The sequence below is a fragment of the Choloepus didactylus genome, chromosome 1 (genome assembly GCF_015220235.1).
Source record: "Choloepus didactylus isolate mChoDid1 chromosome 1, mChoDid1.pri, whole genome shotgun sequence".
In the NCBI taxonomy this organism is placed as follows: Eukaryota; Metazoa; Chordata; class Mammalia; order Pilosa; family Megalonychidae; genus Choloepus; species Choloepus didactylus.
The window spans coordinates 197,238,593-197,266,301 of record NC_051307.1 but is presented as its reverse complement, the minus strand read 5'-3'; the positions used below and the strand labels follow the sequence as shown (position 1 = coordinate 197,266,301).

General features: G+C 48.1%; 1 protein-coding gene across 7 annotated transcripts in view; it reads left to right on the top strand.

The window, feature by feature from the left end:
• Positions 1–26,322, top strand: part of ZDHHC3 (zinc finger DHHC-type palmitoyltransferase 3) — a 65,137-nt gene extending 38,815 nt beyond the window's left edge. The window contains exons 3-9 of one of the 7 annotated variants that reach the window (XR_005218715.1): positions 949–1,073; positions 8,176–8,272; positions 8,961–9,042; positions 9,153–9,248; positions 11,962–12,092; positions 20,789–22,852; positions 23,501–23,608. Coding sequence is in view for 6 of the 7 variants with exons in the window: in XM_037848869.1 (XP_037704797.1) it covers positions 949–1,073; positions 8,176–8,272; positions 8,961–9,042; positions 9,153–9,248; positions 11,962–12,092; positions 23,501–23,761 (792 nt within the window). In the remaining variant the exon portion in view is untranslated. The other 6 variants (XM_037848869.1, XM_037848913.1, XM_037848894.1 and 3 more) reach the window with 6 other exon arrangements.
• Positions 26,323–27,709: the final 1,387 nt, after the last annotated feature.

The window sequence follows — 27,709 nt, the reverse complement described above, 5'->3', positions numbered from 1 at the left end:
GATGGAGTCGAGAGGTCACTCTGGAGGGCATTCTTATGTACTATATAGACATCCTTTTTTTAGTTTTTAGTTTATTGGAATAGCTAGAAGGAAATAACTGAAACTGTCAAACTGCAACCCAGTAGCCTTGATTCTTGAAGGCAATTGCATAACTATGTAGCTTACGTGGTGTGACTGTGATTGTGAAAATCTTGTGGCTCACAATCCCTTTGTCCAGTGTATGGACAGATGAGTAGAAAAATGGGGACAAAAACTAAATGGGAAATAGGGTGGGGTGGGAGGGATGGAAAGTTTTGAGTATTCTTTTTTACTTTTATTTTTATTATTTATTTATTTATTTATTTTTTGGAGTAAGAAAAATATTCAAAAGTTGATTCTGGTGATGAATGCACAACTATATGATGGTACTGTGAGTAGCTGTACATCATGGATGATTCTAGGGTATGTGAGTATATCTCAATAAAACTGTATTTTTAAAAAAGAATCAAGCTACAAATTTTGATCTGGGAAAACTGGACTTAGTAGATAGGATGCTCAGCAGTGAACACTCACAAAGCCAGAAGCTATTACCAGGAAATTTGATGTAGACTAAAAGTAGGTGAGTCAAATCTCCATTATAATGCTTACATAGCAAAGAATGGATTCAGTGAAAATTTGGATTTTAACAAAAATGAAAATGGAAAATGATTGGGAACAATTTAACTGTTTGGGTAAAGAAAATTAGTTAAGAGATAAATGTGTCCTAATGGCATTTCCTCGGGAAAATTCCTTGTCAGTAAATACTCATCAGTGTTATCACACTTCTGAACGTCGAGTCCACATGTCGTGGGAACAAAGCGTCCTGTCCTTTGTGTGTGATTGCTGCTTTTAAATGACTGTCTCCACTGCAGAATGTTAGAGGCAGTGGAACCTCCAGTCCAACCCTGATGTCTTTTGTCTTTCTTACAGGGAGCAGTGCCCAAAGGAAATGCCACTAAAGAATTCATCGAGAGTTTACAGCTGAAGCCTGGGCAGGTGGTATACAAGTGTCCCAAATGCTGCAGCATCAAGCCTGACCGAGCTCACCACTGCAGGTACAAACCTACCCTGGGGTTCACTTCCTCACTTCTCCTACCCACCCACCTCCCTCCCCTCCCCACAGGTGCCAAGTCAGCAAAGGGACTTGTGAATGTACCCTGCTGTGGACAAAGTAACCATTGTTGAGTCTCTCTTCCGGTCCCAGGGAGCTCACTAGATTGGAAAAGGCATTTGGTTTGGGGTCAGGACACCTGTCTCAAGGCTTGGCTCTGCCACACCTGGTAGGACTTTGGGCAAGCCCTTGTATCCATTTTTGTTTCTGTATCTTTAAAACTCCTGCTCTTCCCACCTCACAACTGTATTTCAAGGTCACAGACTAAGCTTTAGGAAATTGAATGTGAATGCCTAGTACTTTACACCTTTAAGAGGTTGGCTTTTTTCACTTCAATTTTACTGGGAAATGAAGGGCTTTGCCCTTGAATGAAGACTTTTCTTTAAAACAAAGCAAAACTTCTAGAGGTTGTGACAGTGTGTAGAAATCATCACACACAAAACAGTTTCCCCATCTTACCTTTGGTGATTTTTGGTTTCTTTGTTGTTTTGAGTCTTTTCGACTAGATGACATCAAGCTAAAAGAATGCGCTTTATCATTACAAGGGTGACTTTCAGCGCTGTTACAGAAATACAAAAATGTCACCTGGCTTGTTTCAGTTTCCTAGGCTACTCAAAGCAAATACCATGAAATGGGTTGGGTTAAACAATGGAATTTATTTGCTCACAGTTTTGCGGCCAGGAAAATGTCCAAATCAAGGCATCATCAAGGCGATGCTTTCTTCCTGAAGACTGGCTGCCAGCGATCCTTGGCTCCTCTGCCACATGGCAAGGCACATGGTGGCATCTGCTGTTCTCTCCCTTTTCTTCTGGGTTTTGTTGATTTCGGCTTCTTGCTTCCATGACTTTCTCTCTGTTGCTTTCTGAATTTCATTCTCTTATAAAGGACTCTAGTAATAGGGTTAAGACCCATCCCAACTAAGGTGGGTTACACCTTAACTGAAGTAACCTCATCAAAAAAGTCCTACTTACAATGGGTTCACAACCACAGGAATGGATTAGATTTAAGAACATGTTTTTCTGGGGTACATACAGCTTCAAACCAGAACAACCCCCCTTTCAGACTGGTGTATGTGTTTGAGGTGGAAAGGGGTTGTGGAGGAACGAACTTTCTCCTGATATCAGGAGGTCACACTCATCAGTCTGAGGCCATTGAGACATTTGGGTGCGTGAGAGTCCTTAGCATCTGAAAGGTGGCATTTCTGTGTGGCCCTTGCTGCTCACCTCTCAGAGGAGAGTAGTCAGTCTCCAGCTTCCAGAGTCCATGAGCACTTACCTACTTGCTGTGTCCCATGCTCCTCAACCCGCCCTGTCTCGTCACCGGTCATCTTATTTTAGTCCTCATGATCACCACAAGAGATAGTATTGCTATAGGAATGATTGTCCCTAGATGAGGAAATTAAGGCTCAAAAGAGTTAAGTGACTTATCTGAGATCACACAGCTGGTGAGTACTAGAAGCATGATTTGGTTCCAGTGGTTCTGGCTCCCAGGCCAGGGCTCTTTCCACTGAAACTCTGGTTTGGGGAAGAGTCTTGTAACTTTATATAATTTGTATGTATGTGTTTGTCTGTGTCTGTCTCTCTGAAAGAGCTATCTGGAGACTACAACAACTAGATGCCACCTGCTTTGGGTGAGGGCCAAAGGGGCCACTTCTTTGGGTGACCCACTTCTAATTTGGGTGGGGGCTTGTGGCAATTGTCATGTCCTGTGAGGTTTTCTGTGTCTGGATCACCTCACTTCTGAGATCTGTGTTAGAAACTAATTCCAGGCTTGCTCCTTGCACCAGAGATGGAATGTCAGCATTGCCTTTTCCTGCCACCTTGAGGCTGGGGAACCAGCTGTTTTCTAAGCATCACTTGGATAAAAAGGGCAGACTAGTGTGGTGGAGCAGGCTCCAGCCTTAACATTGGAGGTGTCAGCATTGGAAGTCCAGCGCTGTCCCTGCCACATTGGGCCACTCACTGCATCTCTCTGAGCCTCAGCTTCTTCCTCTTTAAAAAGGATGAAATAAGAGTTGCTCCTTCCTCGGTTGTTGTGAGGATTAAATATGAATAACTTTCTAACTCATCTAGGTCAACAAGCGAAAGCTGTTTGTTAATAAAGGAATGTCTGAGGAGTTGGGGGTGCGCTGGGTTTGTAAAGGCTGGATCAGAAACAGGGAGGTGTTAACTTCGTGAAAAGAACTTTTGGGCAACCACAGTGGTTCTTTTCTCTTCCCTCCCTGAGCCCTCAGCCGCCTCCACTGCCTGGCATTTCCCTCACCGCCGCCTCCTCACCTCTCTCCCCAGGATGATCCAAGGGAAGTATTCTTGAGTGCTAGTAAATATATCAGCTTGAGCAAAACAAGAGCTGCTGACTCAGATGAACTCGAATAAGGATGCCTGTGAGTTGCCTGTTCCTGCCTCAAGAAATGTGTGCCGACAACTGCTTCTTTGTGATGGCATGCAGTGGCCCAAGCCATCTGGGGAACCCACAGTTTGGGATATGAGCAGATCTGCCCTTTACATCCCCAGCACACTAGGCAGATCCGGGTTTGTGTGCAGTTGGTTGAGCCAAGAGGCCTCCTGCCTGGTTAGAGAAAGTTGATGTTGGTCTTGTCTGTTGAGGCATAAGTGAATGTGCACACAGGTGTGTCTGTGTTCAGTGTTTTGGTTCCTGTCCTCCATTAGAGTCCGTGAAATTCTGAGACCATCTCCATTCTCTGAACTCTGGTGGCTACCACAGATACACCCAAACCTGGGACCTGAAGGTGTTCCTTCCAGGCCTGTGGTGTGTGAATGGGTCTTTCCTCCAGTAAGTGACTCTCTGAAATCCCAGGCTGCTTTCATCCTTGCTTCCTGTTCAAGAGGACCATGGAAGCATTTGGAAATACTGAAGCAGAACCATTTATGCTAATGTTGACACCACAGTGTTAGGCTGATGCCTTAGTTTCTTCTTGCAGGAGGAGGTGGAGACCTCTGACTTTGACAGTACCTCACCTCCCCACCTCCACACACCCACTTGCACCACCCCACCCCACCCCACCCCCACACATGCACGGTGGCCAGCTGAGGCTGAGACAGTTCTGGGCTGCTTAGGGTCCCTGCCAGATTCTTGTCTCATCTGCCTGTAGGGATGTTGTAGTTATGATTACTGATAAAATTCATATAGCACTGTATTATTTTTAAAGCATTTTAAGATATATTATCTTATTTGGTGCTCACAGCAACCCTGACAGTTCAGGGGTAATTCTCCCAAGCTCATTCGGAGAAGTTAAATTTCTTTGCCCAGATCTCAAAGTGGGGATCTGGGATTTTGAACCCATTCTTCCATCCACAGAGCCCTTCTTTCTATAACACCACGCTACCTTACCTAAAGGAATTTCTGAGCCGGGGCCAGGATGTGATGTAGATGCCTTTTCTGCTCATAATTTTTATCACAGCTGATGAAGCGTGAAATGAAAACTTCTGTGTGAAACCATGGCCCACTTAGTTCATTCTTGCTATTTTCTTTTCAGTTCCCCCATGGTGCATCCCAGTTTGTTGTAGTGGAGCTTGTTTCCCAGAATTTCTCTTTCCTGTCTGTAGTGTCAGATCCTTCATTCAGCATACAGTTGCTAAGTGGGGTCCTGGCCTTAGCTCTGGGCTTATGGTGGTAGATTAGACATTAGACAGGGACTCCTGCCTGAGCAGAGCAGGTACACGTGTCCTCCATGACATGGTGTGGTAACTGTTGCTGCTGGGAGAGACACAGAGTCTTCATGGGACACAACTGTGTCCAGGGTGGGCCATCACCCCAGATACGCAGGAGAGCCTCAACCAGCTCCTTTGGGGCTGATCACCAAGGAAGGGCCCTCATACCTCCCTTGGAAGGTTGCTCGTAAGCCCAAAAGAACCTGAATGCATTTGAGCTAATGGACTTATCAGGGGTCCACCAAGCCTTTGAAGGAAGTGCTTTGGGGCCTGAAAAATGGTAGAAAACCTGGAAGAAGAGGGTGGGGAGAAGCATCCTGCTTCTACAATGATTTAGAGACTTAGAAGGGATGTGGGGAACGCTGAAGCCCGGGACACAAAAAAAAGGCTCCATTTAAGGCTCTGGTCTTTGCGGCCACTGTTATTTGCATGCTTACACGCTCCAGCCAGCCTGTGAGCACACCAGCCCACAGCATCTCTATCACAAGACCCTGGAATCAGTGCTGGAAAGGAGTTTGTAAAGGAAAGAGCAACCCATCCTCTGAGGAAGAGGCTGAGGAAAGATTTATGAAGGAGCCTCAGAGCATAAGGTGGATTTTACTAGGTGGAAAGAGTGGAGAAAGGACCCTCCAGGCATCAGGGCCATCTGCAGCAAAGGCAGGGAAGGGGACTCTGCAGGTGTGTTAGGAGAAGACTGAATGGGATCCTGAGAGGTCTGCCAGAACTGTGATCCTTTGTTGGTGTGCAGTGGGTGCCAGGGAGATGGCTCTCTCTGAGATGATTCATTACCCAGTGGAGTGTCAGGGGTCGTGGTGAGAGACCCACACTTCCTCCTCCTGACAGATGGTGCCTGAGGTAAAACGGCAGGGCCGGGGTGTGTCTGGATGCTACCACCCTGGGCCTGGAGTGACATTCATGGACCTACTCAAGGTGTGGCCTCCACATCTTACCCTTGGCACTCTTGAAGCCCAGCTCCAGAGCCCTTCAGGCCAGGGTTGGGGGAGCCGTGGGCAAGTCAGCCTGTAGACAGTGTCTCCAGCCACAGTTGCCTGGACTGGACCTCCCCTCACCCACACTCACCTGCTCCAAGAGCCTGCTTCTAAACAGCTCCTCAAACCAGGGAGAGAAATGCCCTCTTAGCATTTCATGACTTTAAACACAGGAAACTCAGGGACCAGCATTTGAGACCAACTCTTGAGGCTCTCGCCTATCCCTTCTCTCTGAAGGATGTATATTTTTCAAACCAGGCTGTCCAGCGTAGCTCTGCCCATTGTGAGACCCAAGCTTCCCTGTGTTCTTGCCTTGTATCCTTAGAGGGGCTGGGAGGAGAGCAAAGGGTGGATTTTCTGTGAGTGCTTGTTTAAACTCTTGGATAGCTTTCAGAAGATGGCAAGCCACTTGGCACTTCTCAGCCACCAAGCAAGCACTGCTTCGGAGCACCCACTTGAAAATCCTCTCGGAAGGAAGTGCACATGGAAGAGAAACTGCTCAAGTGCCTAGAGCAGGCAGGTGGCTACTCTCAGGAGTTTGTTCCCCAGACACGAAGGGGATAAGAAACCCCAGAGCTGACTGTCTCAGGAAGGACATGCAAGAAGTGGGCTGCAGTGGGTGGGCTGCAGTGGGTGGGCTGCAGCCTGTTGGCGGGGCCTAGGATGCAGGGAGTAGCTCACTCTTCACTGCCTCCTTGTCTGTACATTTAAAATTGTATACTGAGAACAAGTGTTACTAATTTAAAAATCATTTTAATTTTATATATCTATGAAGCAATGAAGAGCTGGGGAAATGGACTTGCTGGTACTGGCTTTCTGTTTATTTTTCCTTTCATGTCCATTTCATGGCCCCCAGGGAGATTCTGGAACTAGGACAGTATCTCTGAAGTGTGCCCTTTCCCGACACACCCATGTCAGCAAAGGCTTTGAAATCATGGAGAGATGGAGAGGGGAGACCAGTGTGAATTGTTAACTCCTCCGAGCCAGACCCACTATCTGTTCTCATTTGTTCCTTGTAACAGCATTTATTTCGTACTATGGGGAACCTGAGGCTAAGAGTTTTGCCAGTTTGACTGCTGGAAAGTTGGCAGAACCAGACCAAGGTCTGCCTTGCCTCCAAAGCTCACACCTCCTCCTTGGGGTGGGTGAGCCCTGCAGCCTGGAGTTGGCTGTGACCCCTACCTTCAGAGTAGTTTGTGCTTCCTGACCCTGGAGCCCCGGGGAACAGCTCAGCCCCAGTCCCAGAAGAGCTCCCCCTGCCCTGTCCCTGTTTCAGCCAGCCCCTTCTCTAATCGGGATCCTGGGGCCCACCCTTCCTCCAGGACCCACACGCCACTGCCCCTGTGCACTTTAGAACCTGAGATTTTTTAAAAACCTGAGTTACATAGACTTAGTGAAGAGGAAAGCCAGCCTGAACTAACGAACATTTTAAAAAGAAATCTAGTTGTATTGCTTCTAAGCTTGTCTCTAGTATTTTAAACTGTTTTGAACAGATAGGGAGCCTATTCGAATGAATTGAAAAAGAGAACAACTTTTGATAAGCACATCTATTGGCAAATGGGTCATTCTCAACTTTAGCTTCGGAAAACAGCTGCTTTCAACCCCCATTAGTCTTGTTTCATACTGTTCCTTTGGGTTGTCCAAAAAAAGGGAGTGGTGGCAGGAAAGAGGGTAGTTTGCTATCAGATAAGCTTGAAACAGTCTCAGTCCAAAAATTATCCCAGTAACAAGTAAGTAATGTATAAATTGACAAGATTACCTGACCAATGGTTAAGCTCAAGTGGCTGTTCTGTTTTTTTTTTTTCAGCTAAGAGCAGAGAGGTTGTGGGGGCACAGGGGGTGGCGGGTTCCTGCTGCCCTGGGCACCCTGTACCACCCCAGCTTTTTCCCTCCTCTCCCTCCTCAGGGATGGAGGTGCCACACCCTCCCTGGTAGCACAAGGCTGTGCTGCAAGTGGGAAGTTCCCGCTGGGCCCTTGGGTTTTGGTCTTTTGGGGGAATTAAGAGTGACTGTTCTCTGTATGCCATCCACACGGTCAAGTTTTTGAGATGACTTCTTCAGTCTTTTCCCTTAGTAAGCCAAGTTCTAAGCTTGGTGTTTCCTCAGGAGCACAGCCTCTTTCTTAGTCATGTCACTTCCATCCTATTTGTATGTTAAACAAGGTAAGAGTCCTTGGAGGTGAATGAACTGTGCCACGGGAGGTCCAGACTCTGCCTTCCCAGCCCCTTGCAACACTCACCCCTCAAAGCATTTGGCAGTGCCCAGAAGAAGCCATTTCAGAGGGGTGCTTCCGGAGCCGTGGGTCCCAGGTTCCTCTCTGGACTCCTGCCTAGCCCTCCCGATGCCTTGACTGACCCCTGACGGTCTGACTTGTGGGCCGTTTCAGTGTTTGTAAGCGGTGCATTCGGAAGATGGACCACCACTGTCCCTGGGTCAATAACTGTGTCGGCGAGAACAACCAGAAGTACTTCGTCCTGTTTACAGTAAGTCGGCTTCTGGATCTGCCCCTTCCTCCCTGAAGCAGTGGAGTACTTTGTTCCTTTGAAAACTCTCAGCACTCACAGTGCTCTTTGCTGCTGTTCTGTTACTTCCTGGCCATATAGATCTCTACCCTCCTGGCTCAGCAGATTCCTGTTCCTAAGCCTTTTGCTTGAGTATTTAGAAAATTGATTCAAATTGATTAGCTATAAGCAGGGGCTCCGTTCTGGGCTCTCATCACAGTGTTTTGTCCTATGTAACTAAAGAAGGCTGTTTGGGTGATGACCTTAAACCCTCCCTCAGCTGCAGGCAGCTGGAGGATATTTAGTGGGAGACCTGGGAAGGCCGTTGGCAGTCAAGTGAGCAGAAGCACAGGCCTGGAGCACCCAGTTCACCCAAGCCTGGTGACGGAGCTTTGTTTCTGTTCTCACTCCACGCACTCCCAGTGAAGGGCTGCTCACCTGAGACCCCGGGGCTAGGGGCAGGGGGACCTCTCGGGGAATCACCCCCAGGGCTGGGGGCACGGAGACCTCTCAGGGAATCACCAGGTCCTCTCTGGCCCCTGCCTCCTGGTCAGGCCTCGGCCAAACTATGTCATAAGTGTTCCTGAGTGGGAGGTTCTCTGTGCCCCAGGACCCTGCACAGTCAGAAGGTTCTCATAAAAATGGCATCTGCGCTGCTTTCCTGTTTCAGATGTACATAGCTCTCATTTCCTTGCACGCCCTCATCATGGTGGGATTCCACTTCCTGCATTGCTTTGAAGAAGATTGGACAAGTGAGTATGTGCCAGGGCCCCCTCCCTGCTCCAGGATGGGGTTGTGACCCGAGGGGAGGGTGGGCTCTTTGTTCCCTTCCTGGTGCGAGGGGCCAACCTCATTTTATTAGATTTCCTGCAAGCCTATGGACTCATCAGGGAAGGAACAGCAGAGGCCCGAATCTCTCTTCATGAAAAAAAGCAGCCCCTTAAAGTCAGTTCAACAGGTAAAATAGTGAATTGGACAGACCCTTTAGACCGATTGTACCCATGGAAAGTACAGGTCCCAAGCAAGGGGGAGAATGCTGGGAGAGGAGATCTTTTGTTTCTGTATCTTTAAGTAACACATTTTAACCAAGGGTCATTTTATTCCAGTCTTGCCAAGCTCCATTTTTAATTTTCTGCTTAGGAACGTGGAGTTTGCTCATTTTCACAATGGTTGTCTTTAAACTGCTTATGCTGATAGTCATCATTTACGTTAAGATTGTAAATAAGTTCTCCCTGCTTTAAAAGTATTCCATTTAAATGAGCAAATGCTGAGGAACTCCAGTCAGAAGATTGCACAAACTCTGAGGAAAAAAAGTAGGTGCTATAAATAAGAGAGGCCACGCTCAGGCTACAACTTTTACACACACATGCAATCTGTGAGACAAACGTCCTATGTAGGAACGTCACGTTTCCACTGTTTTCTCTGCATGGGTCCCCTTGCTCATTTCACCATCATCTAGAAGTTTTGCTCTTCTTGCACATATGCTGACTTCTTCTCAAAGCAATTTCTTGCTATTATTTTTCCCCCAGAACTCTTGAGAATGGGAAAATGATATCTTTTACCTCCCAATCAGACATTATCTTAAGAGGCTGTTCCTGCCTCTTTTCATAGTTTCCATCCGCCCTGTCCTACTCTACCTGCCCTCTTCCCCCTGACAGCTCTGCCTGGCGTGACATTACCTAGCAGGAGAGAAACCCATGTCTTGCCATTTTCATGACTATTACCATTCTGGCATGAGCAAGAGAAGGGGTTCAAGCTGGTGAATAGTAGGGAGAAAAGAGGGAGGGTGAGGGAGAGTGGGTATCTGCAACATTCTGCACAGCTGTGTAGGGCTCCATCCAGTTCCGTGATCACTTGGTGAGCGTTCTGAAAGTGCACGCATTATGCTATACCCTTAGAATGCATTTCAACTCTGCATATGACCTTGGTGATTTGATAGAAGAATCTGACAAGGACATTTTATCATCAAAAATGCCAACCACCAATCATCGGGTTAATAGACTCCCAGCAGTGGAGGGAATAACACAGACTGCACAGACTGTCAATGAAGCAAAACTTCTCTGTCTTTGAAATGGTCCTGGCCATTAAGTGCCTACTAGGAGCCAGGCATGGCAAAAAGAGCTCTCTGGGCAGTGCCTTGTTTGGACCTTATAACAAGCCTGCCAGATAAGAGAGATGCTTCCCACTTTGCAGATGACAAAAACTAGGGCTCACAGAGGTTGATCGAATTCCCCAAGGTCACACAGCCAAGGGAAGGCCTACAGTTTAAACCTAGGTTTGGAGCTGGGTTTTCAAGCCCCATCTGGCCGACTTCAGTGCCCAGGGTCTTTCCAGCTGTGGCCTTCATTATCTTTGGTCAGGATTCCTGTGGCACCCCATTCCTATGGAAGTGAGGCTGGGAAGGCACAGGAGAGTCCCCAAAGTGGATGCCTGAGAATGGACTGCATGTGACAGTTAATAATGTCACTTCTCAGCCCTGGTTGGCCAAGGGAGCTTGTGTAACAGAGCCAGGGGGCACTCTCCACCCAGATGAGGGCACTTTGATTTGATGTTTAAAGAAGGATAAGGAGGTAGTTCCACATTTCTTTAATTCTAGTTCTTGCCTCCCCAAACTCCATTTGTAATTCCTGGAGCCCAGCCCAGAAGAATGACACTTGCAGCTATGCAGGGATCAAGAACAGGCCACTGGGCTCTGTCTCCAACTCCAGTTCTAAGGCAGGTGAGATGGATAAGGAGCTGGCTGACCCCTCTAAGGAGGAGCACTGGGAGGGGGCAAGGCCCCAGGGTCCATTGAGTGCCTCCCATACACAGTGCTTTGCCTCGGCCTAGCCTGGCCTATTATCTCATGACTCCTCAACTGTAAGTACAGCCATTTCTACTTTCTGGAAGGGAGAACTAAAGCTCAGAGAGCCCAAACCTCTTACCCAGATTCTTTCATTGTTAGGCACTGTTCCAAGGTGAACAAAGCAAAGTCTCTACCTTCGTGGAGCTGGAAGTGTAGTGGGTGAGGCAGGAATCAAATAAATACAGAAAGCGACAGGCAACTCCATAATGCAAGGTATAGGAATGGCATAGGGGCCAAAACAGAATATTAGCAGGAGTATCTATCTTAGTTAGCGTTCAGAATCAGGAATGATTCAGGAATGCCCAGAAAACTGGTGGCCAAACCAGGACTGGACTGAGGCCTCGCCACCTGTGCAACCTGCATGGTGCTCTCTGTGGTGAGGAGTGTCTCCCTGGGGTGTCATCAGACTTTCATGCCTCAGTTCAGAGTCATCACTGGGTCCTTCCATGGACCAGGCATTGTGCTTGGCTCCAGGATGCAGACATTACAGTCTGACCAGGAAAAGAGACAGTGATCAAGAAGTGACGAGTATTAGGGAAAGGGAAGCCCGGGGCAGGGGCTTGGCTGGCCCAGGAGGTTTCCCTGAGGGAGTGACTGTGCAGTCAAATCCAGAGTGAGAGGTGGCAGGTGTGGGGCAGGGTGGTCCCTGGTGAGGAAGTGGTTTGCACAGAAGGCAGAGATGTGTGGTACCCATGAGCAATCAAGAAGTCCTACAGGGCTGTAGACAGGTAGAAGCTCTGCTAGGGCCATGAGCCTGGGCCCCAGGGGCACCAGGTGCTGGGTGGCGGGCAGCAGCCCCAAGCTCCATGTGTTCCCTCCCTTGCAGAGTGCAGTTCCTTCTCTCCACCCACCACGGTTATCCTCCTCATCCTGCTGTGCTTTGAGGGGCTACTCTTCCTCATATTCACATCAGTGATGTTTGGGACCCAGGTGCACTCCATCTGCACGGATGAGACGGTAAGTGGGCACCCTGCCCTCCATCTCTGCACCTGGGGTTAAGGGGAACCAGTCGGGTGCTACTGGGAGAGCTGCACACAGGCCTGATCCGAGAGCCCAGTGCGCAGGGCCCAACTGATTTGTTTGCAGTGACACTTGGATCTTGTTCATGCACACACAAGTCCCCCACCCTGGGGTGGGCAAATGGATCACTCCAGGAACGGGGCCCAGCTGCCTTGTCTGAAAGGTTCCCTTTGCGTCGATTCCATCCATCCTGACCTGGTGGCTTTCTTACACTCTGCGCTGCACCAGACACTCTGCAAGGCACTGGGTAGGCACTGGGACACACTTTTCCTCTGGAGGCCACAGGCATGGAGATAGGATGGTCTTAAAAGGGTGCCCTAACCAACTGGGACAGGCAAGTCAGCATCCCAGGAAGGTGACAGCATGACTAGGTCCTAAGGACAGTGTCCAGGGACAAGTCTGCATGAGCCCCCCAGGGCAATGTACAGCAGGCTCTTACCTGGCCTCTAGGCTTTGGCCTAGCTCCATTGCCTTGTAGGCTGTAGCCCTCTTCCCATCCCTCCTCCCTCCATCCTACCTGTGGCTCCCTCTCGGAGCTTCAAAGTTGCCAGGTGGGCCGGGCTGGAAACTGCTCCCCTGGTGCCACTGCCACTACCTTCTCACCTTACTGAAGGGCCCTGGGTGGGGACTTTGGGGCCTACAGGGTGGTCAGCCTTAGATGGAGGCTCATAGGAAGGCAGAGTCCTTACTACTGGCTGCTGAGATCTCCCACTACCACCTCCCCTGTGGACAGAGAAAAGCTGGGTGCAGAGAAGGGCACTCAGAGAAGGGCTGCCAGGGCACCACCGTCTGAATCTGTGGGGACTCTTGACTATTTAGAAGGTTGGGGGAATTACAAGCAATTTTTTTTTCTTTTATTATAAGAAATAACATCATTGCATAAGAGTTTCTGTGTAAACAGTAGCCACTGGTGTAGATCCAGCTGTAAATATGACCAGCTTCTCTGTGGAAGACTTGCAGGGACTGCAGAGGCAATGCTGCCAGACCCTGCCCACTGTTGGGACGCTGCCCAGCCATGCAGGCAATGGTCTGGGCTAATGACCCGACTACTAGTTCTCCCCCTCCAGTTCATTCCTGAAGGGGATTGTGTTGGGTAGGAAAGGAGAAAGGAATCAAGGGCCCCACAGCTCCTGTGAAGGGCTATCTCCCCTTTACCCACCATCCTTCCCAGGTCCCAGGATGTGAAGAAGAGTCAAACTGGGTGGCCCCTCTCAGGCCCCATCTCTGCTCCTCAGGTAGCTGCTTTGAGTGGAGGCCCCAAGCAGCCCCAAGCCCCCTCCTCACCAGAGACCACGGCAGACGGACCGCTGGCTTGGCTCCTGCTCCTCTCCCGTCACTCTGGGCAGGGGCCACATTCTCAGGCCCTGGCTGCTGACCAGCTCCATCTGAAGAAGTTGAAAAGGGGAGGGACTAGCTTTTCTCCCAGCCCCCATTTTATTCTGTGAGACTCAGCAGGGGGAGTGGCGCAGGCTGGGTGACAGCTGCTGTGCTGGCCTGCATTCCTACTTCTCCCCAGAGGACCACTAGAAAGACCTTTGCTGTGACTGAGGCTGACTGGTCTGTCCAGGAGGCCCCTCTAACCTATGCTAATCCTCTCGCCTTCCTCCTCTGTGCTGACTTCCCTCTCCTCTCCCAGGGCCTCTCACTCCTGTTTGGCTTTCTCAGTTTGGGTCTTGCCAGCCCTGCTAAATGGGGTGCTTCCTGACCTCCCAGGCTGGCAAGACTAACAGCACCAGAGCAGTCATTTGATTTGTTACTTTCTTCTTTTTTCTTTTTCTTTTTTTTTTGTCTGCAAAGTGGTCTAGTAGCTTCAAACCTAGGAACCTCTCCCAAATTAATGACCATCTCTTGTTATCATGATTGTCGGCTCCCCACCAGCTCTGAGCAGGCTTCTTGCACTAAAGCCTTCACGGCACCCCACACACAGCCCAGCACAAGGCCAGAAGCACCTCTGTAGAACCCAAGTAAGGGCTCAGTCTGGATAGATGGCCTCATTAACTTAACATAACACAGTGGATCTGCTTCATCAGCACTATGGTTTAGGTGCCTGATTTTGCTTATTTCTCATTCCCTTCTTGAAGGGACTTGTAAATATGTGCACACCAAAGAAAAGTAATATATTTTTTAGATAGCTTTTTATTAAAAAGAGAGAAAGAGAAGGGAAAAAAAAGTATTATCTGAACAGCGTTAAAGATAACTGAAAGGAAGCATTTACTCCATTCATCTCAAACTAATGGACCTCCCGCCCCAAAAAAACCACAGCAATAAAGTGCTTGACTCAAAGTATGACTGTTCTTGTTTTCAGGGAATAGAACAATTGAAAAAGGAAGAGAGAAGATGGGCTAAAAAAACAAAATGGATGAACATGAAAGCCGTTTTTGGCCACCCCTTCTCTCTAGGCTGGGCCAGTCCCTTTGCCACGCCAGACCAAGGGAAGGCAGACCCGTACCAGTATGTGGTCTGAAGGACCCTTGACCAGCATTGCCACTCAGACACAAACCACATCACAGCACCACCGTCTGATCTGTTCTCATGAATGTTTAAAACGAAAAAGCAAAGCAACTACTCTCAAAAAAAAATTTTTTATGTCTCAAGTAAAATGGCTGAGCATTGCAGAGAAAAAAAAAAAGTCCCCATGTTTTATTTTTAAAAGATCATCCCTTCTATTTTTTGGTGATGGAAGCTGCTCTTCTTTTCCTTTTTAAAATTACTTCTCTGGCCTCTGGTTTCCTCTCTGCTGTCTGTCTGGCGTGACTAATGTGGAGAGGTGCTGTCTCCGAGGCTGGACCCACTTCTACTAACTGAGTGAGTCGTGACATTGGTGTATGGATGGACTGGTCCTGGATGCCCGGTTGTGAATACTTAGGAGAGCCAGGAGGGCCATGACTCCCCACTGCCCAACAGGGAATGGCAGGCTCCTGGATGGGACTTTAAACCTCACTGAAGATGGACCCTTACCCCGTGAGACCGGAAAGGGGCAGGATCAGGGCTGGAGCTTCCAGAAGGGCCCTTGACACAGCGGCCTCATCCCCCAAGTGGACACGGTTTGCCTCCAAATTTGTGAAATCAATTGTCTGCCTTGTACCGTATGGGCTTGGGATGTGCAGAGTGAATTGGGGGATTGGCACAGAGATGAAAGGGATCATATTTGTATTCTGAATCGCAAATATATTCCCTCTGATTATGTAGAAGAGTGTAAAGGAAAGAAATTTTTCCAGTTCAAAATGCCTTACACAATCGAAAGCAGAAAAATGTACTCAATTTCGGGCAATCTATACTTTGTTACATCTCCTTGCTCTCTTGCCACCTCACCCGCCGCTCTTCTCTAGCAAGATGCCAATTAACCAGTGTTAGTGCTGGGTGAACTGGGCAACAGACCCCACACAGCCAGCTGTAACACCAGCCTCTTCTTCCTAGTTTTATAGATATCTAAAGTGGGTTCGCTTTCTGATATTTTAGAACCATGAATGTGCACATACCCATGTCTTACCTGTATTTTAACCCTGAGGCTATTGTCAGGCAGGGCCATTGCCTGCCATGACCAACCACGATGCAGGACACATCACATCCCCCGATTTTTCTAAGTTGTTAGATGGCTATTCCACTCCACGCAATAAGGACCCTGACACCTTTGGCACCAAGACCGAATAGCATTTCCCTTTTGGAAGGGACCTCCTGTGTTTAGTCTCATTTGAAAGCAGTAGTGAATGCCTTGTGGAAGGTCTAAAGATAGTTGGTGTAGATGAGGCAGGGAGTGCCCTTCAATCGCAGAAACACCAGAAATCAAATATTGACTGAATTCTTACACCTTTTTTTTTTTTTGAAGCAGTTGCCACAAAACCTCCTTTCTCAGCTTTTGCTTGGGGTGGGGGTGGAGTTTATTAAATCCGGTCCTGGGAAGGGAGAAAGTTAATCTAGCCATATGTGATTTTTCAGAAAAGTAAGTGGAATATGCTGCATCGTTTCAATTCTGTCAGTGCTTCCACATGGAAACAAAATGCAATAAAATTTTTCCAAAACCTGTTCTGATTTAGCTCTGCTCTCTCACGGTCTTACCCTAAAGGGAGAGCAGATTATCCAGTCAACATGAGTTCTCTGTCTGGGTGTTTGTTCCATTATTTTTAGTGGGTGTTTATGCTCCCTTGCTTGAATGAGGGTTTTGTTGTTTTTAAGGACCTTTAATGGTGCCTCTCTTTTGAACAAGCTTCCCCATCATGCCCTCTTTGGCTTTCTTCAGTTTCAGCTGCATCCCTTTTACTGACTTTTGGGCTCTTGATTGCTACAGAAAAAGTCACCAAGCCAGCTAAGTTTGCTCCTGGAGGTGGGGGATGGGGAGTGGGGTTCCTTTTCCTCTGACCACATAGCAGAAAGCAGAGTTGAGCCAGAGGAAAGGAAACCACTGAAGAGCTCCACAGGCAATTCCACAGCATTGCTTTGTGGAGCACTCACCTGTTATGCTAAGCGATGAGCTGAGAAGGATCATCCATCAGATGTTTAACCAAAGAACCCTGCAACTTTCTCTAAAGTAACTGGTACTTGCCTCTACTGTATTATTTATACTATAGAGTCAAGCCAGCGATCCTGAATTTTTTAAAATGCTATTTTTAGATCTAGTTTGTAGCATTTGTTCTCCACATGCTTTCTAAATATTATTTAAGTTCACTTAGGTGTATCAAAGAAGGGTGGTTGTGTTGAAAGTACTCTAGAGCAATTTAGAAGAATCTGGCCCTGCTCCTGCCGCCTCTGGGAGGCTGCCTCGGGGGCAGTGCTGCAGCTCTGGTCCTGCTGCTAAGGAAGAGGGACTGGGGCTTGGAAATATTTTTTAAGTATTTAAATGTCCTTGAAATGCTCCATCTTTGAGGGTGTTTTTAAAGATGACCCAGGTTAGTTATTTTCCCATGGAATTTCTAAGAATGCAGTAGAAAGTGCTGAAGTTATACCAAATCTTTTTTATTTATTTAATTTTTTTGAGTCATCATTTAAACCTGAGCATACTATGTATATATATGTATATCTTTCCCAGAAAGAAAGGCTGCTTCAGACATCCCATATGATTCTACCTCTGGAATTTTGCAAGCCCTTTGTCTGGAAGGAATGACTGTTCCCCAGCTCTCAAGCCACAGCGAAATGCTACACTCATAGAAGATGGACTATCCCAAGCCCGGTGCTTTTCCTCTTTCACGTTGGTTGAGACTGAGAGCACGCTGACAAAGGAATGTGACTGTTGTTCACAGTGTAGTTGCTTGGCTCTCAGCCTGGTGACTACGTGGGAAGAAACAGCTACCCTGAGCTCTCCTCAATATTTCCATATCATGACAGGTCGTCTTTATTACAAACACAGCTCCAGATTTTTGCTTCAGCACAAGAATCCTGACAGTTCTGAATGATGCATTCATGGGAAAAGAAACAGTATTAGCCACAGTCTTTCCAAAGGTGGGCTTTGAGGGATGGAGGTGACAAAGAGGAAGGTGATATGGCCTTTTGGGTTAGGTGATCCCCAGGTTCTTTTCTGCCTGTCAACTTCAGATTTGTGTTTATAGCAGCCAGGCTGAACATGCAAAGTGCTTATGTCCAAACAAATCTTTATATTTGCATGGGTTTGGTGACATTGTGCACAAAAAGTGAATTTGAGTATAAATGCATGTGCTAGTCATACCATTTCATCTTTGTAATACTTTCTTCTTGTTAAGAGCCCAAAGTGAGACATCTTGTCTTACTGTGTTTACCCATTCTGACCAGGCCGCTTAGATAGTTAAAATCCATCATCTAGTTGCAGAAACCCTTTAGATAAGGCAAGTTGATAAACATTTATTAAACACCTATGTAAGGTTAGCATCACATGGAAATCCTTTGGGAGGCTAGGCTGTGCCTTCCCAGCCAGTTTAATGGGCTTTAGGTTTCTCTTATTTCAAAACTTGTAATGAATGCATCTGCTTAAAAGGTAACCTAGCCGATAGAAGAAAGGGGCATCAACCTGTAAGGGACCCTTAAACATCAAGGAAATGTGGAGAGGGAGATTTTGCTGGAATCCCTCTCAAGGATATTGTTGCCAGTGGTTGGAAGGAATACTGAAGCAGGGGATCTCAAGATAAGTTTCCTAGAGCAGAAGCATCAGCACCCCCTGGGAACTTGTTAGAAATGCACATTCTCAGGCCTTCCCCCAGACCTACTTAATCAAAATAGGAGTAGGGCCCAGCAATCTGTTTTAGTAGCCCTCTGATGCACACTCAGCTTTGAGAATCGTCTTGGGGCTCACAGGAGTCACCCTGCAGGTGGCCCCTGATGCCTGCTGATAATGTGGGTCCTGTGTACCACAGGACTCAGTGTGGTGCTGAGTGGGGTGTGCAGACTGTGAGGCCACAAATGCTCCTGCCAGGAGAGAAGCTGCTGGGCCCTGTCCTCTCATAGCCTTCAGCCTCCCCAACAAATGAATGCTGAGAAAACAATGAAAGTCTGTTTGAAGGGAAGCGAAATGATTAGCCTCCGTAACAAGCCTTCCTGTGTGTCTCATCAGTCTGACCAGTCTCTGGACCAAGGTGCTCACTCAATAAGAACCAGCCCAGAAGGGAGAGGGAAGGGGAGCAGGTGACCTCCAGATGGGAATGGCAGCATTGAGTTATCTGGGGCCAGTGGCATTCTAGCAGCCCAGACATGCACATCTCCTGGCCTTTGGTTTCCATCTGTGGGCCTCAACATCCACATGACTTCTTGTATCTTTTAAATACATATCAGATCTAACTACGAGTCACCTCAGAGAAGATAAAGAATTGACAACAAAACAGAAACAAGCCTCTCACCAGTCTACCTTCCCAAATGGAAGCCTTCATTTCTCCACCCTCTCCCCGCAAGGAAAAGTACTTGATGGCTTGAGCAGCGTAATTGCCCTAGTAAAACAAAGTGGCCAAGGGATCCTTCTCCATCCAGACACACAGGAGCTGAGGAAGCCAATCCAAGGAATAATGGAAAGCAGAATAGTGTTTGCCACAGACCCTCTGGAAAAGGCACATGCTCTAATACAGACCTGAAGGATGCCCTGAGTTTCTGCGCATGAGGTAGTATAGTCTGCTGACTAAGCATCCAGGCCCTGGCCTCAGTCTGTTTCAAATCCTCCTCGGCTACTTTGGGCAACAACTTCCCTGAGCCTCAGTTTTCTCATCTGTTGAACTGGCATGATACTCTCCATCACAAAGTTGTTGTGAGGATTAAATGAGAGCGGTGAATGTCATTATCAGTATAATGTCTGTACAAACATTTACTGACTTCAGTAAATGTCAGCTCTTGTTGTCAAGCTGTGCTTTTCAAACCAGGGGCCACAACCATTTGTGATTCGTGAAATCACTTTATTGGTTTGCATTTTCTTAAAAGAAAGCATTTTCTTAAAGAAATAAAAAAGAAAAAAAGGCATTACACATTGTGGGATAAGTATTGTTTCATGAAACGTGTGTGTGTGTGTGTGTGTGTGTGTGTGTGTGTGTGTGTGTGTGTGTGTGTGTGTGTGTGAGTTGCCAGGGGAAATTATTTCCTGTTGTGGGTCACAGTTAAAAGGTATGCAGCCACTGAGGTGGGGATTTATTGCTGACAGGGCGGCACAGGAATGAAACACGGACACAAAATATAAAGTTCTGGGAGCAGGGGGCTCAGAGCCTTGAAGGCAAAAAGCACCTCTGCTTGCTCCACAGCATATTTATTAGCTTAACTTTCTCACAGAAAATAGGGGAGTTACTAACAGGCTAGGGAAAGCAAGATAGGGAAGTTAGCAAAACAGGGAAGTCAAGGACAGACCATCCAAGACTTGCATGCTTCTTGTATCAACAATGCGGGTGCTAGGGAAGTCAAGGACGCATTCCCAGCTCAGGCTATTTTCCCACAGGGCTTCTGTGGTGTCTGACCAGGTACAAAGAGGGCAGGTTTGCTCGGGCTGCCGCATGAGGCTCTGACTTCTCCCATGAAGTAGGGAGCAGGGGGCAGCCTGAGCTCATGCAGAAAATGAGCTTGGGTCTCTGCCTTCCTCAAGAGCCTTAGTCTTGGTGCATTCATCTTGGGGCATTGGGGTGTTTGTACAGAGATCACAGCCATGTGTCACCCTGGCAGAGGAGGAGGTGCCAGGAGAGAAGCTGCTGGGCCCTGTCCTCTCATAGCCTTCGGCCTCCCCAACAAATGAATGCTGAGAAAATAATGAAAGTCAGTTTGAAGGGGAACCAAATGTTTGAAGGTGTCTCCTTACCAGGGATCAACCATCCTTGCTTTCTTGAGCATGAAGTAGGTACTACTGCTCCTTTCCAAACCTTGAGCTTAAAACTTTGCCTTTGTGACACCTTTATCTGCACACAAAATCAACATTGGTTCCTATCAAGAATGAGAAGTCCTAATGGGGTTCCCAAACCTGAGGATCCAGACCCTCAGGCTCGTTTTATGCATCAGATTCTCTCAGAATATTTTCTTTCCAGGTTCAGAGTTAACACTCCTTGAGTGTTTGTCCACTTAACTGCCGAGGAACTTCTGGTAGGCAGCCCTGGGTTCCCTCTGGGATTTTATGAGCCTTTTGAGATTGCGTGTGATTCTCATCTGGACTTGAATTACATGAATAGGAAATAGTAATCCCATGGGTTCTTTTGCTTTGTTCCCCTCTACAGCTTTTCTCTTACTTTCAGATCTTACAGGCTGAGTGAGGATTTGCTGTAGAACCAAAAATGCATTGGTCAGAGAGAAGACACCCATTTCTGATGCATGACCAGCCAGATGGGCTTTGACCTCTCAGAACATCTGTGTCCCCATCTGCCAAGTGTCAATATCAACACCTACCTCTTCACAGGGCAGTTGTGAGGACCCACAGTCATGGCTTTGAATGAGCCCAAGGCAGTGTAGAAACTAGCCAAGCAGGCATTTGGGGGTGTCCTTCTGAAGGGGGACATAGCCTGATCTGCCACTTGCTGATGTTCCAGCTCCCCTGCAATCAAGGTTAAAGGATCTCTCTTGACAGTCTTTACATGACCAACCAGGAAGAGGAGGCATGATCCCCAAAGTGAGTCAGCTTGGTGGGCTTTTCCTGTGACTGCTGAAAAGGGCAGCCTGGCAAGAGGCCAATTGGGGAGCACACAGCATCCTCAAGATGACCCGTATGAGAATCCCTCAAGACTTATGTCAACAAGGTCCATTTTCTGAAACAGCTTTTTTCCCCCTGATTATAAAAGTAGCAACTGCTCAAGAAAACTTGGAATGTTTGGAAAGTCTGCAGAAGAAAATACAAATCACCTAAAATCCCATCCCCAAAGATAACCAGAGGTTCTATGATAATGCCATGTGCAACTTTGCTTTTTTCCCTTTAAACTGTACAGACAGGATTTTCCACTATCAGACAAAATCCTTATAAACACCATTCTTAATAGGTGCATATTATTCTGCTCTATGTAATAATTTACTTAGCCATCAGTTATTGGACATGTTGGTTATTTCTAACTTTTCATTATTATAATTCTGTATTCAAGTTTGTATTGTATAAATCTTTGTGTCTCAGATTATTTTTTAACTTTTTTGTGTAATAATTTTGGACTTACAAAAATGTAGCAAAAATAATACAAATTGTTTCCCAAATACTCTTCCATCTAACTGAACCAAATCTCACATAACCATAGTACAAATAAAAAACAAACAGGAAACCAATATTACTACAATACCATTAAATAACCTACATACCTTATTCAGATTTCTCCAGTTGTCCCACTAAGGTCCTTTTTCTGTTCCAGCATCCCACATCACATCGTTTGCGTCATATCTCTTTATAGTCTTTTCCAATCCATGACAGTTCTTTAGTCTTTGCCTTTCATTACCTTGACCCTTTCTGTCTGGGGTGAAATTCATATAACATAAAATTAACCATTTTGAAGTGTACAATTTAGTGACATTTAGTACATTCACAATGTTGTGCAACCACCACGTGTATCTGGTTGCAAAACATTTTTGTCTGAATTGACCCTCTTGAAGATTAAAGACCAGCTGTCTGTGGAGTATCCTTCTCTCTGGGTTTGTCTGGTGCTTTCTCGCGATTGAATTGAGGTCATGCCCTTTTGGCAAGAACACCACTGAAGCGCACCTGTCAGGAGGCATGTGATGTTGATATGTCTCATTGGTGATGTTAATATTGATCACTTGGTTAAGGTGGTATGTGCAAGGTTTCACCACTGTAAAGATATTTTTCCTTTTGTAATTAACAAGGATCTTTAGCCTACAATTTTTTTAAAGCCCAGAAACTTAAACCTCTGGTAGGGGAAGATGGTATAGGAAGAAAGTGCTGGAGAATTGGCCCAGGATACAGTCAGATCTCCATCTGTATGTGTGCCTCAGTTTCCCTTTCTGCATTTAAGAAAGGATTATGCCAGTCATGTTAAGGATCTTGTGTGGAAAAGAAGAGGAAGCCCCGAACTAGGTACACAGAGGTCTTTCCAAGGTGGTCTCAAGCTATGCAAATGAGCAGTACTCTTACCTGGCAAACCCACAGCAAATTCCTTTGACTTCCAGAAGAGATGGAGAAGGTGGAGGCCCCCTTGGGGAGTCAAAAGCCTTTGTGGAGGGTGTTGTGGGCCTGGAGATCTGACCTGGCTGTGCCTTTAACTCCTTTGGGCTTCTCCCCCAACCCCATCACCCTCTCTCTGTGGCCTGGCGGGTGAGTCGGGTGAGTCGCGGCCGGCACCCAGAGGCAGGTGAGTGGGCCACTTAGGAGAGGCCCAGGGTATATCCAGTGCATGGCCAGGCCTGACGCCAGCCCTCTCCTCCCTGTGATGACCCGGTGCCCATCCCAGCTGCACGCTGCATGTTGGCACTAGCTGCACACGCATCTGCTTCCTCACCGCGCATGTTGTTCCCTGTGCTCTTCCCTTAACCCATCAATCTTCATGCTAAATTTGCTGTGCCTACCATGGGGAGAGTGGCCTAGAATCCTTAGGGAGGGGCCACCTTTTTTAGTGGTCTCAGTGGGTGGGTGACGCAAGTCGTGCCAGTGGTGGCCTGACCTTCTGCAGAAGCTTGCCTTATTAAGGCTGGACACGCCCCTGTGCCTGTGGAAGGAGAAGCAGAAAGGGCTGGGAGGTGGGTGGGAAACAAGCGCTAGCTCCGTGTGAAGGCCTTGCTTGCTGTTCTCTATGCTGCCACCCTCCCCACCCATGCACCCCCACAAACCCTCTGAAGGGCCCCCCAGGCCTGACCTGGCCCAGAGCAGGCTGTGCCTTCCCAGGCCTCATCTTACCCACCCCTGGGCCTCACTGCTCTGCTGTGCCAGGGCTGGGGGTGGGGGGGGTGAAAGTGCACAACACCATACCATGCTGACCCTCTTTATCCCATTGTCCCTCCAGACTATTGAGCGCCTCAAACGAAAGAATCAACCCAGGCAGCGGACGGGCAGCTGGAAGTCAGTAAAAGAGACCTTTGGCGGGAATTTTTCCCTGAACTGGTTCAACCCCTTCTCCAGACCATGTCAGCCAAGGAGCCCCAGTGACAGGGACTTGGTGCGGCAGGTGACGTCGCTGTCAGATACCGACAACACCGAAACGACAGGGGAGCAACCGGAGGAGAATGAAGAGGAGGCAGACTCCGTGGAGACGGTAGATGAATAGATGCCGCTGTGCGGAGGGAGCCAAACACTAAAAGCTGCTGTCAACCTTCGTCCTGGGATTTTAGCTAAAGGGGCTCATGGGTATGACACGCTCCCTGGTAACCCCCTCTTCTCCCTCTCTCCGTGCTGGGCCAAGTTTGGGGGTAGAGGGTGGACTGGGGATGGCAAAGGAAGATGAGGGACTTTGAGTTCATCTAAGAAGACTCTGCCCCAAGCATGATCCTCTGGACTAGGCCACCTTCTCAGCAATCACAGCTTCTGCCCAACAAAGGAATTCTGAACAGGGCAGCCCAGGGACAGAAAAGAGTTTACATTGACTTTGCTTGAGATGCCTGCCTTCTCTTGGGAAAGTTGGGGCCTCTGCCCTTGGCTTTGAAAGACTAAGGTCATGGCATCATAATGAAGGGCAGGGAGGGGCTGGCTTTGGGGACCTGATTTTGGACATTGCATCAGGAGGGACTACCTGGAAAGGCTACAGGGATCCCAGTTGCTCCCCAGAAAGGACTCCCCCCCCTACAAACTAAATTAGTAGAAAGGCATGGTCACCACATCTACCTGCAAGGGGTCAGGCTTGGTTTGAAAGAGACCCCAATACTAGGCCATACACACACACATATGCAGGACATACCCAGGTTGGAGACAATCCTGAGTTATGACAGTGGTCCATTCCATAGACACTAGACTCTACGGAGTCAGACAGCTTGGAACTGTCCTGTCTTGTGGCTAAATTCATCCATTCACAGGTGGGTGCTGAGAGGACCTAGTTAGAGCTACTGGAGACGGTGCCCTGCCCCATGAGGACTTAATGTAACTTTCCCTCCTGGGAAAAGTCTGACAACCACCTGGACAGAGCTGACCAGAAATCTTGCCTGTGTGCATTAGGCAGCTTTTCCAAGATGGCGTCCATCCTGTCTCTCTGGAAGGATGCAAGTGAAAAGGGCGTGTAGATTGATGAACCCAGAGACAGACAAACAGACACACAGCCACCCCACATCTACCAGGATGGGCTGGACCCTGGATCACCCCATTTGCAGCTTGAGGTGTCTATGGCCATTCTTGGTCTGAACAGGAGGAGATCTTGGGCTCCTAAACCCCATTCCAATGGTCACTGACTGAACTGACATCTTCCTCATAAAATCCATTGAAGGGCCCTTGTCCCAGTTTGGCATAAATAATAAGTTTCCCCTCCCACACCCCTAGCCTAAGCCGTTGTTCTTCCCTTTGGCCCCTTTCCCCAGTATGAGATGGCACCTAAATCATTGGAGGGCTTAAGCACTAAGGCAGAGCCTGTCCATGCAAGGTCTCTGTTTCAGGGCCCCTCCCAGTTTTAGGGCTAAAGAGCACGAGTCCTAGCCCAAAGGCCGGGAGCCCCAATTAGATGGGGATGAAGGTCAGAGTTCGGAGATGCAGCTCCTGGTCACTGAGCAAGGAGGGCAGTGGTAAATGTGGGAAATGGAAGGGAGCTATGCAGTGGCCCAGTTCTCAAGTTGGCATCCTTGGGCCTTCTCTGAAGGGTGGTGATTCTGTCAAAGAGCCTCTCTGGCGACAAGTGATGACACAGCAGGGCCTGGGGAGAATTGCTGAGAGGGGTCTGTGTTTACCAAGCCACCTCGCTCCTACTCCCTGCTCAAAGCTCTCCAATTATGCCCCCCCGGGAGGGATGACCACTGACAGAGCTACCAAAAAGGCATGTGGCCTCCCCACCCAGGCCACAGGCTACAGGCTTATTTTCTTGGTCCATATCAGCTTTCGTATTTATTAATGATGATCTAAGGAGCCCAAGTTGGCTCTAAAGAAAATTAATTTATTTATGACAGTGTAACAAGCCCAAGTTGGCTCTAAAGCCCATTAACTTGCAGTCTGGGCAGAGAATTGACACTCACTACTCTGGGAGAGGGCTGTTCTCTGAGCATGGGAGCCCCCATTTGTTGTCTTAATCCACCAGAAGGCAGCCCATGGTGCCAGTAGGTGGATTGTATACCAGAGACTCAGTGCCAGTCCCTGGGAGTCCCCCAAGGAAGCAGCACATAGAATAAGGGAAGAAAGTTCCCTCATCACTGCTGACAGTAACAGTCTCTGTACTGAGGTCAGAGGTGTGTGCAAAACCATGTGGCCTTTGAACTTTGGGGTTGAAATTATTCTCCTTGGGCCCCACTTGGCCTACAAGCAGAGGTACAGCCACAAAGTCAAACTGTTTTCTTAGATTGGTTGCTCTGGAAAGGAAGTTGGAGGTGGGAGATGGGATGCAGTTTACCTGCAAGGAGCCAGCCCGGCCCTCCCTTCCCTCATCACTGACCCCACCTCCCTGCCAGGGCCTCAGCCACACGGCTCCCCATTCCAGGAGGGTAATAATCTGTCCAACCCCAAGCCTCGGGTCTCCACACCAGACACAAGGGCTTTCTCTCTGCCGTGGCTGTTGACAGCATAACTAACGTTCTTCTGCTTATTCTCAATCTGAAAGAAGTGCAACTGATGTCAAAACAAGATGAGGTCCTACAGAGAGAAAAGGCTGGCTGCAAACCGTTGCCTCTCTCTATTTGAATAAAAAGATCTTTGCTTGGCCTCAATGGCTGGAGTCTCTTGTTTTCAGCAGAAGATCCCAGCCCCAGGATCTGGGCAGCATCTTCTCAGATCACCTCTAGGGCCGTCTCTTAGGGAGTCACTTTGCTTCCATTATCAGTGTGGGAAAGAGTGGGTGTCACCTACAGGCACCCAGTAGCCATGGAGGACCATAATGCTGTGCTGTGGAGAGTTACTCACTAAACACCTCTCTGTCATCTGTGTGCTACTTCCAGCAGAGAGATATAATCACCTTTCATGCAATAAGCTTTTAGTGGATGCTTACTGTATACTGGGGGAGGTGGGCATTTGGGTCAAGAGTGACCAGGATTGATGTTTTTGTCCTTTAGAATCCAGCCCAGCTGGAGAGCCTGAAGGGGGAAGGATGACTGCTCTAGTATTCTGCTTGGAAATGTCATGCAAATTACATGCAAAATAACCCTCCTTCATCCTACCTGTGTGCCCCTCCCAGGGTATTGTCCAGTTAGAGTTACAGCCCCTGGGAGGGGCGCTGGACCTCCTGAACAGCCTCAGAAATAAGAAGCCTGACCCCCTGGAGACATAGTCCCTTGGCCTGGAGAATTCAAAGAATCCAGCCGTTCCCCAGGTACCCACGGGACACCCAGCACTGGAAACTTAAAAGCTTGTTAACATAAAAAAGTGACTCGGAGGACCACAGAGCCATCTTGAAGTGGTCCAAATTTAATTAAAATCATATTGATCATTTAAGCAAATCTGTGGAGAGCAGAACAAGAGGGAAAGGGCTTAAATTAACAGAGAAAGGCTTTCAGCTGGCATCAAGATGATGCCATCACGACATTCCCTGTTGGAATGGCCCCTACTCACGGGAAGAGGATGCTGCTGGCCGAGGGGTCTCTCCTGGGCCTACTTGAGAAGCTTGAGGGCCTCACCTCTTGCCTGGGGACTTCCCAGGCTTCTGAGGAATGGAAAGCAGTACCTCTGCCTCCTCCTCCTCGGGCTGGGTGGGCTGTTACCCTAGGAGGGAGAGCTGAGCCTGGAAGAGAGCCTGTAGCCTGGGGGGTCCCGGGAATGTTTCCTGCGGCGCCTGCCAGCAGCTACCTCCAGGCCACCAGCGGGCCCGACAGGTCCACCTGCCCTGGTGAGGTGAGATGGAGGGTTGGGCATGAGACTTGGGTTTTCTTTACCCTACACATCAGGAAGGGGTACCTTGCTTTAAACCTTCTCTCCTCAGGCTAGTCAGAATCCCCTCTAGCTGGCCTGACCCCTTTGCGCCCTCAGGTAGACAATCTCAGGAAGGCCCAAGAGTAGTTTTATTTCTGCGGAATAGCAAATCCTGGGGCAGAGTGGGGCTGGGGTGAATTTTTACTTCCTTGCCCATGAGAGGGCTGAAATGAAGGAAGGGAGGAGA